Source organism: Fringilla coelebs, assembly GCF_963513975.1.
Source record: "Fringilla coelebs genome assembly, chromosome: 2".
NCBI classification, from domain to species: Eukaryota; Metazoa; Chordata; class Aves; order Passeriformes; family Fringillidae; genus Fringilla; species Fringilla coelebs.
Window position 1 is genome coordinate 53,780,498 of NC_140029.1, and position 12,178 is coordinate 53,792,675.

General features: G+C 44.0%; 1 protein-coding gene across 2 annotated transcripts in view; it reads left to right on the forward strand.

Moving 5' to 3' along the window:
* Positions 1–7,212: 7,212 nt before the first annotated feature.
* The window catches only part of PCDH9 (protocadherin 9), a gene marked incomplete at both ends in the record, with an annotated part of 666,663 nt that continues 661,697 nt past the window's right edge, over positions 7,213–12,178 (forward strand). For both annotated transcript variants that reach the window (XM_084201081.1, XM_084201082.1), the window contains one exon: positions 7,213–10,248. In XM_084201081.1, coding sequence (XP_084057207.1) covers positions 7,213–10,248 — 3,036 coding nt within the window. The remainder of the gene's footprint in view (positions 10,249–12,178) is intronic.

The following is a 12,178-nucleotide window of genomic DNA, read 5'->3' on the forward strand; positions in this document are numbered from 1 at the left end:
ATGACAATGTCTGAAGGAGGTCTCTGTCCATGGTTTGGGTCTCATTCTGATCCTGCCAACATTGTATCTGCACAACTCCGTCTATTAAAGCTACATTAGTGTTCTGATGGAAATGAAAATGCTTCAGTAAAACCTTCTTCAGACATTTTTTTGTCTAAAAGCCTTTAGATTTCATTTCTTTTCCCTTCTACTCTTTTTAAACAATAAAGCCTCAATAAGACATCAGGTTCTTTGCAGGTTCTGGAATATTTTTTGCCTTACACAAAAGCACATTGGTTGGAATCTGCTTCTGCATTCTGATTCATCAGGCACTTCTGTCATAAAAAATGACATGAGTGTAGCACAGATTTAAGCTTTTTTTTTTCTTTTTGTGCCATATGAAATTACATCTAAGTGGTCCAGTTATTGCATTTTAAACAGCATTTATTACTCTCCTTTAGTAATATCCAAATGGATTCTTAGTATTATAGTAAATAAACACTAAGCCTTGTGAGGGAGGAAAAAGCCCCACATACTTTCAAGCAAACAATTCAAGCCTGCATATTAATCTGTACCTTTAAATAAACAGCAATAATTAAGGGGAGTTGGGCACCTTGTTGTATTGCACAGTGACAGGGATTAAACACTGGCACTGCAAAATGCCAGCTTTCAGCTTGTGCACTTCTGGACCCTTCAGAGCCATGAACTGACATTTGCAATCTTTGTCAGTCAAAAAAAAAAATGGCAAATTCACTTAAATTTAGTTCTGCCATTCAAATGGAATGAAGGTCATCACCTGCCCCTTTTGTGATTTGATTATCCAGGGACTGAGTTTATTTTCCTGAAGAAAGACACATTAAAAGGTCCCAATTCTGCAACTCTTGCCCCATCTCAGCAGCTCAATTGGCTTAAATTATTAATCATTAACTGACTTAGCTACTCCTGTTTATTTAAGAGCACTATATTGTCCTGAGCTGCTCACTTAAGTGTTTTTCTTTTCCTAGAGCTCTCACAACCATTCTGAAAAACAATTAAATACACTTTGAAATTGCAAAATATAGTATATTAAATAAATAGAATTTATAATTCAATTACCTGGCTTATTGAAATGCTGTAGTTACATATGGTTTACATTACCCAAAACACTTTTATTGACTTCATTCATGTAAATAAAGGCTTCAGGTCCAATCCTTCTACCCAAGAAGACTAGGTCACTCTGAAGCAAGCTCCTGAATTACAAAGCAATAGGTGTACAAAGCCTGGACCAAAGCATCGTGCTTGCAAGGAGAGACATGCTTGTAAGGATATGAAGAAAACATGGGCTCCACAATCCTCTCCATATGCTGCTTCTGACTCTGTGGTACTCCTCTCTCATCTTTACAGAAGTCCTGAACTTTTGGGGATTAGGAGTGCAGCAGATTATAGGCATCACTTTTTGGCCCAGTGCTTCTTGTAAGAAGTTACTATGGGACTGAACTCGGCAGAAGCTGAAATCAAGGATACAGCAATGCCAGTGCAGTTAGAGCAGAGGAATGTCTGCCCAGTGGAGGTGGACTCCTTCATGGATTAAAAACTATCTGTAACAGGGAGAGTCTTCACTTCTTTACCTGCCACACTGAACTCCGAATCTCTTCTCCTTCCAGGGACAGCCACATCAGAAACACCCTGAGAGCCCTCAGCAGAACTGGCAATACAGCCCTGAATACTTCCGATTGCAGATGGGACCAAGGTGGCTTTCATGAAGACTTCAGGACAACATACAGAAACAAGACCTCTGGGGATAATATTAAGGACTGCTCAATAGTTAGCAGATAACCTGCTATCTGAACACACAAGCAGATTTTTATAATACATTTTTTCCCTACGCTGCACTGAGGGGGACATCCTAAAGATGCACCATAGGTCAGGTTCCAGTGCTGCAGTGCTCTGCCATGAAATAAGGAAGCTCATTCATTAGCATATGAATCAGCTCTCCACAGAAAGTGGTAGAACTGCAGGAGAGGAAAAGCCATTTTGCTTTAATAATAACAGCCTGTAAGAGGCAATCCCAGGTACAAAATGATCAAGTGACCAGAGCCAGTTCAGTGAAGAATGATAACATTTTATGCTCAACACTTCAAGATTAAAGTCTTTAGTTAGCTAAGCATAATGTGAATCAGTTTCATGTATAATGCATTGTGTGAGCCTGTAGCCACTGTGATACAATGTAAGCAATTCCATTTAGTGCAATTTGACTATAGCTAGTACAGAATAATTGGAGTCAGTTTCTAGCATGCTTGAATTTGAGTCAAATATGATATGGAAAAGAATTTGATACATAATAATATGGAGGCGAAGATAACAAGCAATGATGTGGATGAATAGTTAGTAAGTTATAATACAGAAGTCATTTTAATAAGGTGTGATGTGATTACGAATCCAGTGTTCTTATACATAGACAAAAGGCTAATCCATAATGGCAAAGAAAGGCAACTATTAAGAAACAGTACAAATAATGGCACCACAGCTGCATTTGAGGGGAATGTGACATCGAATACTGCAGTTTTCTCAAATATAAGAGCTAAGGAATAAACATCTACCAGAGGGTAAACAAGAGGCTACTCAAGTGAACACAGGACACTGCTCAGAGCAGTTCCTCACATTGCAGGGGTGGCATTAATGCTGCACTGGGTGATTCCAACTCCTGCTCAGGAATTCAGCCCCTTCCGTTCTTTTTCTACCATTATTAGATGCAGTTGTGACAGTTCTAACCCCTTGGGTAGTCTGGGCCTCAATTTTACAATCTGGTGTGCAAATACAACAGTTTAAAGATGTGCCTTTTCCATGAGGTTAATAATGTATGATTAGTTAAAGTACTACAGCATTTTAAACCCAGCACATAAACATTAACATGACAGATCTACACGTAAACATTGTTGGCTTTCTAAAATTACTTCTGAAAACAGAAAAAATGTGTTATTATTGTGACTTGTGATTGCATTGGGTTTAAGTCCAACAGACACTAGTTCACTAAAATTTTTTTTCCTCTTCCTAACTTTTCACAAGTCTAACCCTGTGTACATGAGAAGAGCTCATTTATGAGCATGTGCTAATTGGTTCTGACTACAAGTTTAAGTCATCCCTGAGCAAACAGAAAACTATTCAGCTTAGCAATAAAGTTAAATAATTATTACCAGGCTATGTGATGTGACTACAATGTGACATTGAAATGACTATGGTGTGATTAGAATAAGAATGTTATATGCCTGTGATGTTACTAGAATGAGGCTATAAAACGTCTGTGATGCCATACTGCTGTGATATGACTAGTGTCAGGAAAAATGTGTGTATTATTAATGCATACATAAACATGCCGTATTTCAGAAGCAGACTGCATTACACAGAGTGCTAGCAGTTCTAATTATCTCCTTTATTAATGGCTGTTCTGCTTTGTATTTTAAAAGACAAAAGAACTGCATACTTAATTCATTCACAGAATTCTTTTTCTAAGTGGTTTGGCAGTAAGGTTGCTCCTTCATGTCACTTGCTTGACTTTCAATGCTGGGGCTCCAGCCATCCTTCTTGTATTACATAATGAACATTTTTCTTAAACTATTATTAGATCCAGTTCCGTTTTCTAACGTTACTTGATGTCATCAAAACCGGGATCAATTTTTTTTCTGTGTGTAACTGCAACAAGAGTATTTTGGACACAACTACAAAGCACAGCAAAACTGAGAGTGTTTAATCTTTACGCATCATGGGATTACAGGATGTGCAATGCTCACATACAGGGTCTGCATCCATATGACTTGCAAGGATATGTACATTTATCAGTATGTAGCACACAATTCCAAACCATGCAAATTACTGACCTCTGAGTGGTACAAGCAGCTCCCACCATTTGTTAATAGTGCATCCTATGTGCAGACTCATATGGGAGCCTAAGAGCCTGCATCTGAAAATGTAAAATCTTCAAGGTAAAACTCCGATCTTTAGCTAACCAATGCTATCCACCGAAAATGTGCAAATGAGATAGTACCACATACAGAAAAAGTCAAATGCTGATGTTATCTTTGTTTTTTTCCTATGCATATATATTTGGAAGGCTTAACCAGAAGCAGCAGCCTGTGCGGCCACGTACCTGGGCATACTAAATTGGATAGGTTCTAGCATACAGCTTGTAAGTTCAAGCTGAGAAAAGCTAGCAATAAAAGCACAGTCAAATAAAGGTTCATTCATGCTTCAGAAAACGTTGGAAAAGGCACTACATATAATGCACTATAGATAATGCACTATAATCATCTTCTTGTCACACTTTTGAGGTCACTCATATCATAATACATTGGCATTTTATTACAGTGTCTTCCAGGCATGTGATGCTTCTTTGTGGCTAGCTGGATAATTTACCTGTGTCATTTATGGGGAAGGCGAAACGATCACTTTTATTATTTATCAAACCACAGAGAGGAGGAATCTTTTCCAGTTCAATGTTTAAGCAGACAAAACCCAAACCAGCAGAGTAGCTCTCTCCTTCCCTTGGCGAGTGTCTCGGCTGACCCTTCGGGAAAGGGAAGGAGAAAGGTGTGCAGGCGTAAATGGGAGCCGAGACAGGGCTGGAGTCAGAGCAGCCTGAATTATAGATGAAAGGGCATGTATTAAATATAAGGCCGAACCGGGCGAAGGCGGGCCGGGGCAGGCGATTGCCTCCGAACCTGCGCGGCGCCGGGCTGCGGCCCCGCGGCCACCGCTGCGCTCCGCGCCGGGCCCGGGCTCGCACCGCGGGCGGTCGCGCTGCCCCGCGCAAGCGACACCGAGCACGCACTGAGGCATCCCCCGCCCCCCCAAAACCTCAAAGCGCACCACCAACCCAGACGCACACCGAGCCCTTATCCCAAATCGCCCCTCAGCCGCGCGCAAACCCGACGCTGCTTTCCGCCCCCTCCGCGCCCCGCGGGGCGCTGCGCCCCCGACCGCGGAGCGCTCGCCCGCCCTCCGCCCGCGTGTGTCCGCCGCACTCCCGCCGCGGAACGCCCCGCTCCCGCCGCGTCCCCGCGTCCCCTCGGCCCCGCCGGTCCCCTCCGCGCGGCGCGCAGCCCCCTCCCGCCCGGCCGGGCCGGGGAGCGACGTGCCCGGCGGCCAATGCCGCGGCCGCGCTCCGCCATCCGCCGCCCCCGCCGGCGCGGACCAATGCGGTGCGGCGGGAGGGGCGGCCTCACGCCGCTCCCACCCTCCCTCTGGGCTTATTGAGAGTTATATCAAGAATTTCAGTTCAGAGAGAGAGAGGGAGAAGGAGAGAGCGTATGTGAGGGAGAGAGGCTGGGAGGGAGGGAGGGAGGGAAGGAAGGAGAGAGGGAGGGAGGAGGGAAAGCGCCGCCGCTTCCTCCCGTCACTAAAGCAATAACCTATTAGGATTTCTTTTTTTGATTTTTTTTTAATTTTTTTTTTTTTTTTTGGGCAACTGTCACCCCAGAGCTAAAGAGGGAGAAGCACCGCCAGACCAACTCTTACCATTTCCAGTCAGAAGTTGCAGACTTCATGTAGCTGCCTCTGCTCTGCCGAGAGAGGGACGGGAATGGTGTGCAGTGCAGAGTGGAAAATACCCCCGCTCTAAGAAGTGCACCGGATTTTTCTCTTGCTGTTTGTTTGGGTTGTTGCGTGCACGTTAGGCACCCAAAGGATCGCCGCTTCACAGGAATGAAACGTGGAGAGGATGACTAACGACGGAACTGTAAATTTGTTCCCTGGAGTTGCTAATTTGCCACCCCGAAGCAACACATATCTCGAGGAGGAAGCGTTTGGCTGCTGCTGATTTCTCCAAAACTGGTGGTTTACCAGATGCATTGTGCTGTATCTGCTGGAACAGATCATTGCTTAGCTGCAGCAGATCGTCAAAGGTAGACAACTAACGTAAGTGCAAAGTTACCCTTAAGCTGGGATGCATTTCCTTTAAAGAAAAAAAAAAAAAAAAAGCCAACACACAGTATATTTATCTAGGGAAAGAATCAGTGTTCGGGATTCTGTTGGTGTTGGTGGGAAAGGCTCACCTACTCGCTGTCTCTGCATCCCTACCTGCATTACTCTGCTGGAAGTAATCACAGGCATCAGTTACCGTGCAGCTTAATGCAGATAAGATTAGTGCTCAGGGCTGCCTAGTTCCGTCAAACTGTAGGTGCTGGCAGCCTTGCACCCCGATAATGCGCGGTTAGCAGTGCATGCAAACAGAAGTCTGTCAGTCGCTTTTCTTTTTTTTTTTTTTTTCCTTCTACCTGCATTATTAGTCTGCAGTATTTATATGTGGCAGCTGCTAATATCATCCTGAAGGGAGACCAGTGTCAATGGGGAAAGGCTGCACCTTTTTTCCTCTTCATGTCATCATAAAATGTATATTCCCCCCATCTGTAAACATGCTTCCTGCTTCTAAGTTACATTTGGAATTTCCAGCCTCCTGATTTAGACTGTGTTTAAAAAAAAAATAAAGTTTTAGTTTATTAAACAGAAGGAGAAGTGTCCAACATCTGGAGAAGAAACATTGAGCTGAGAGTGTAAGAAACTGTAAGTCCTGTTATTGTCTCATCAGTTAACAGGGATGTGAAGTAGCCAGTGACGACTGCTGCAGCAGCAGCATGTCCGGGTGGTTATTTCCCAGTACGATAGCTATAGAGGGGCATGCAAGGCACAGTGAGCAGAGAAAAACCTGGTTAGCAAGAGCTAAAAAATACATATGGAAGCAAACAGCAAATTACGTTTGGCAGCTGGCATAGCAGTTAGAATCTAGAAGTAGTCCGGGAAGGTTTTTTACTTGTACCAAATGACTGGGTGGAGGAGGGTAGAGGGGGAATGCACTTTAGGGATTACACGGTGTACCAAGAAATTATCCAGAAAGTACGTAGTCAAAACAGTACCCTTAATCCTGCAAGTAGTTATTTTCATTCGTGCTCTGAGCAAATGCAGCCGATGGGATATTGGTGCATTTGTCCGGAGGGCTTGCTTGTAAAAGGGAGCAGTAGGAAAATGTACTGCTGGAAGCATGCATTGCAAAAACAAGTAGTAGTTGGAGATTGTGGATTTTTCATGCCTAAAAAAACAATAATGCTGTTCTGTGTGGTTGTGTTGACAGTGATGTCTCCAAATAAGAAATGAGATGTAATGCATCCTGCAGTCCATGCATGCCTCCTCTTGCAAATCGCGCATCATTCCTCTCTGGAAACCTTTAAGTCCTAAAATCCGTGGAAAGAGAATAAAAACATTATCATGGACCTGAGGGATTTTTACCTGTTGGCCGCTTTGATTGCCTGTTTAAGGCTGGATTCTGCTATAGCTCAAGAACTTATTTACACTATTAGAGAGGAGCTGCCTGAAAACGTGCCCATAGGGAACATACCAAAGGACCTGAACATTTCTCATATCAATGCTGCCACAGGGACCAGTGCCAGCCTTGTCTACAGACTGGTGTCTAAAGCAGGGGATGCACCTCTGGTCAAAGTGTCCAGTAACACGGGGGAAATCTTCACAACATCTAACAGAATAGACAGAGAAAAACTATGTGCTGGAGCTTCCTATGCAGAAGAAAACGAGTGTTTCTTTGAACTAGAAGTGGTGATTCTCCCCAATGACTTTTTTAGGCTAATCAAAATAAAAATCATTGTAAAGGATACTAATGACAATGCGCCTATGTTTCCATCCCCTGTCATCAATATCTCCATCCCAGAAAACACTCTGATCAACAGTCGCTTTCCAATCCCATCAGCAACAGATCCTGACACAGGTTTCAATGGTGTGCAGCACTATGAGTTGTTAAATGGGCAGAGTGTCTTTGGACTGGATATTGTAGAAACTCCAGAAGGGGAGAAATGGCCTCAGCTGATTGTGCAGCAGAACTTGGACAGAGAGCAAAAGGACACCTACGTGATGAAAATCAAAGTGGAGGATGGAGGTACCCCCCAGAAATCCAGCACAGCTATCCTGCAAGTCACAGTAAGTGATGTCAATGATAACAGGCCAGTCTTTAAAGAGAGTCAAGTAGAGGTCCATATACCAGAGAATGCCCCTGTGGGCACCTCTGTAATTCAGCTTCATGCTACAGATGCTGATATAGGAAGCAATGCAGAGATCAGATATATTTTTGGTGCCCAAGTCGCCCCTGCAACCAAAAGATTTTTTGCTTTAAACAACACCACAGGGCTGATTACAGTTCAGAGGTCCTTAGATCGAGAAGAGACTGCTATTCACAAAGTGACAGTGCTGGCTAGTGATGGTAGCTCTACACCAGCCCGGGCAACTGTCACCATCAATGTCACTGATGTAAATGATAACCCTCCTAACATAGACCTCAGGTACATAATAAGTCCCATCAATGGCACAGTGTACTTATCTGAGAAAGATCCCATCAATACAAAGATTGCCCTAATTACGGTTTCAGATAAGGACACTGATGTGAATGGCAAAGTGATCTGTTTCATTGAGAGAGAGGTCCCCTTCCACTTGAAAGCAGTTTACGACAACCAGTATTTGTTAGAGACCTCTTCCTTGTTGGACTATGAGGGCACCAAAGAATTCAGCTTTAAAATTGTGGCTTCCGATTCTGGCAAGCCCAGTTTGAACCAGACTGCCCTGGTAAGAGTTAAGCTGGAGGATGAAAATGACAACCCTCCGATTTTCAGCCAGCCTGTAATTGAGCTGTCAGTTTCTGAAAACAACCGGCGTGGTCTATACTTAACAACTATTAGTGCCACAGATGAAGACAGTGGGAAAAATGCAGACATTGTTTATCAGCTTGGTCCTAATGCCTCCTTTTTCGATCTGGATCGAAAGACAGGAGTTTTGACAGCCTCCAGAGTTTTTGACAGAGAAGAGCAGGAACGTTTCATTTTCACTGTTACAGCCCGAGATAACGGCACCCCTCCTTTGCAGAGTCAAGCAGCTGTAATTGTTACTGTGTTGGACGAAAATGATAACAGTCCCAAATTTACTCATAATCACTTCCAGTTTTTCGTATCAGAGAACTTACCAAAGTATAGCACGGTGGGGGTGATCACAGTGACTGATGCAGATGCTGGGGAAAATAAAGCAGTGACCCTTTCCATCCTGAATGACAATGAAAACTTTGTGCTGGATCCGTACTCTGGAGTTATAAAGTCCAACGTTTCTTTTGATCGAGAACAGCAGAGCTCTTACACCTTTGATGTTAAGGCAGTGGATGGTGGGCAACCTCCTCGCTCTTCTACAGCAAAAGTGACAATAAACGTGATGGATGTTAACGATAACAGTCCTGTTGTCATCTACCCACCTTCTAATACTTCTTTTAAGCTAGTGCCACTCTCAGCAATTCCAGGATCGGTGGTAGCCGAAGTCTTTGCTGTGGATATAGACACTGGCATGAACGCTGAGCTGAAGTACACGATTGTAAGCGGCAATAACAAGGGTTTGTTTCGGATTGATCCAGTGACAGGTAATATCACTCTGGAAGAAAAACCAACTCCTAATGATGTGGGCCTGCATCGCTTAGTTGTCAACATAAGTGATTTGGGTTATCCCAAATCCCTGCACACTCTTGTGCTTGTATTTTTATATGTAAATGATACTGCTGGAAATGCCTCTTATATTTATGACTTGATACGCAGGACTATGGAAACACCTTTGGATCGGAACATAGGGGACAGTAGCCAGCCCTACCAAAATGAGGACTATCTCACAATCATGATCGCTATTGTGGCGGGTGCCATGGTTGTCATAGTGGTGATATTTGTCACGGTTCTTGTTCGCTGTCGACATGCATCCAGATTCAAAGCTGCCCAGAGGAGCAAACAAGGTGCTGAGTGGATGTCTCCCAATCAGGAAAACAAGCAAAACAAGAAAAAGAAAAGGAAGAAAAGGAAATCTCCAAAGAGCTCTCTTTTGAACTTTGTGACCATTGAGGAGTCCAAACCTGATGATGCAGTTCATGAACCTATCAACGGGACAATAAGCCTTCCAGCAGAGCTGGAGGAGCAAAGTATAGGAAGATTTGATTGGGGCACAGCACCACCATCAACCTTTAAGCCTAACAGTCCTGATCTTGCCAAGCATTACAAATCTGCCTCTCCACAGTCTGCTTTTCATCTCAAACCTGACACTCCAGTTTCAGTGAAAAAGCACCATGTGATTCAGGAACTCCCGTTGGACAACACCTTTGTTGGTGGTTGTGACACCCTTTCCAAACGCTCTTCCACTAGTTCAGATCACTTCAGTGCCTCAGAGTGCAGTTCCCAAGGAGGCTTCAAGACAAAGGGCCCCTTACACACCAGACAGGTAAACGAGCACTTTTACTGGTCTATAAGTACTGCATACAAGTGCCCGATCAACCAGTATTAAAAGTGCCACTGTGTTGTGGGTTTTTTATTTTTAATTTGTTTCATGCTAATTTAGTTTAGTTAACATTATGGGGGGAACAAAAAAAACCTAAACCAAACACCAAAAACAAGAACAAACAAACAAAAACCTTGACCTCTTTATCATTTACCTGGGGCTTCATCATGTGTTTGCAATATGCCTCTGATACTTTGGGTTTTGAAGAATTTTGATGAGAATTTTGATTGTTAGAGGCCTATGCATGTGCACATGCATGTGCATAAGCAAAAGTGAAAAAAAAGACTTTTTTTTTTCTCCCCAGTATTTAACTGTCCAATTGTAAAACTTATTGAAGAACTGTTTCCGTATGTGCTAAATTTCAGTCAGAAATTTGACTGTTTCAAGGTTGAAGGGATATGTACATTGTTTCAAATTTCAAAGTGAGTTGGCTTGAATTTCTCTTGCTGTCGGAGCTTATTTGGAACCTTGCTAAGTTACTGCTACTAAAAGGGTTAATTTTTTTTCCCTAACAAAGACAGCCAAATTTCCAAGCTACTTCCTCAGTGAAGCACGTGGTTTATTGGTAGGATATAACTAAGCCATACGTAAGTCTTCCTCTTGTTTGAGTTCAACATGATTTTGCTGTAATAGATGAAAGTTGGTATCGCATAGACAGTTTGCTGCATATTTAAAAAAAAATTGCCAAAGCATATTTTTGAAAGGAATGCGTTCTCTAAATACATCTGAATTATGCAGGAAAAAGAAAAAAAGTCAGCGCATTGTAAATATTTTCTCATCTTAGTAATGCATAAGTGATCTGACATATCTCATTTTAAACTGCGGAGCACGCCATATGAAGAGGGATTAGGAAGCTGAGAGACTCATATTTCAACCAAATCCAGCATTAGGTTTTTTGGGTTTTTTTTGTTTTTTTTTTTTATTCTTAGGTCTAATAACTCCTCGCTAATAAAGATTTAAACGCGGTGCTGTCTTTATTTATTTTACGGCCGCTCGTCTTGCGGGCGCCGCGGGAGCGCGCGCGCGCGCGGCCCGTAGGTGGCGCCAAGGCACCGCGCGGCGCGCGCTGGCCCCGCGCCAGCCCTGCGGAGGCTGCGGGGGCCGGGCGCGCGGGCAGGGCGCGCGGGGGGCGGGCGCGCGTTCCCGCGGCCCGGACGGGGGCGCGCCCGGGCCCGCCGGCCCCTCCGTGCTCCGCCGGCGCGGGGGCTCGGTCGGTGATGGGGTCCGTGCGCCTCGCAGGGCCCCCCGGTGATGGCGGTTTGTCTGGATTTGTCAGGGATGCGGGTCCCAGGGAGCCGGGCGCGGCGCACATGTAGGCTCGTCCTTGCGAAACGATTTTGACGGTGGCCGAGTTTAGGGCAAAGTCGTCCTGTTGTTGTTGCGTTAGCCTCAGCTGAGATGAGTGTGCCCTTCCCAGGAGTGTGTCTTGACTTTGCGTGTCTGTGAGGTGTCACGCTGACAAGGTGCTAAGAATAAAACGAGCACTTCGGAGGCAGTTCTGCTAAAGTAACTGCTCTGAAACAACTCCTTTATGAGACACCAAAACCACCACAGAAGAATCTCACAAACCCCTAATCTCTCTAAGGGACTTTAAAGAAGGGTCTACTCCCTAAGCCATCTCACGGCACTGTACACACATTGTCAGCATAAGATAAAAAAAACTATTAAAAACCCCCCAAAAATTATAGAAGAGCTCTGCAAAGTCCGTGCTTGTCTGAAGTTTTCTCCTCGGTTTTAGTTGCAAAATGTTATCCCTCCCAACCACACATTCCTTTTCTGTTCTGAGATTATTTTAATTTAGGTATAAATTAGTTTTCCAAACTCTGTGAGAAAACTCAGACTTTACTCCCCACAGTATCTAGAGGCAGTTGGG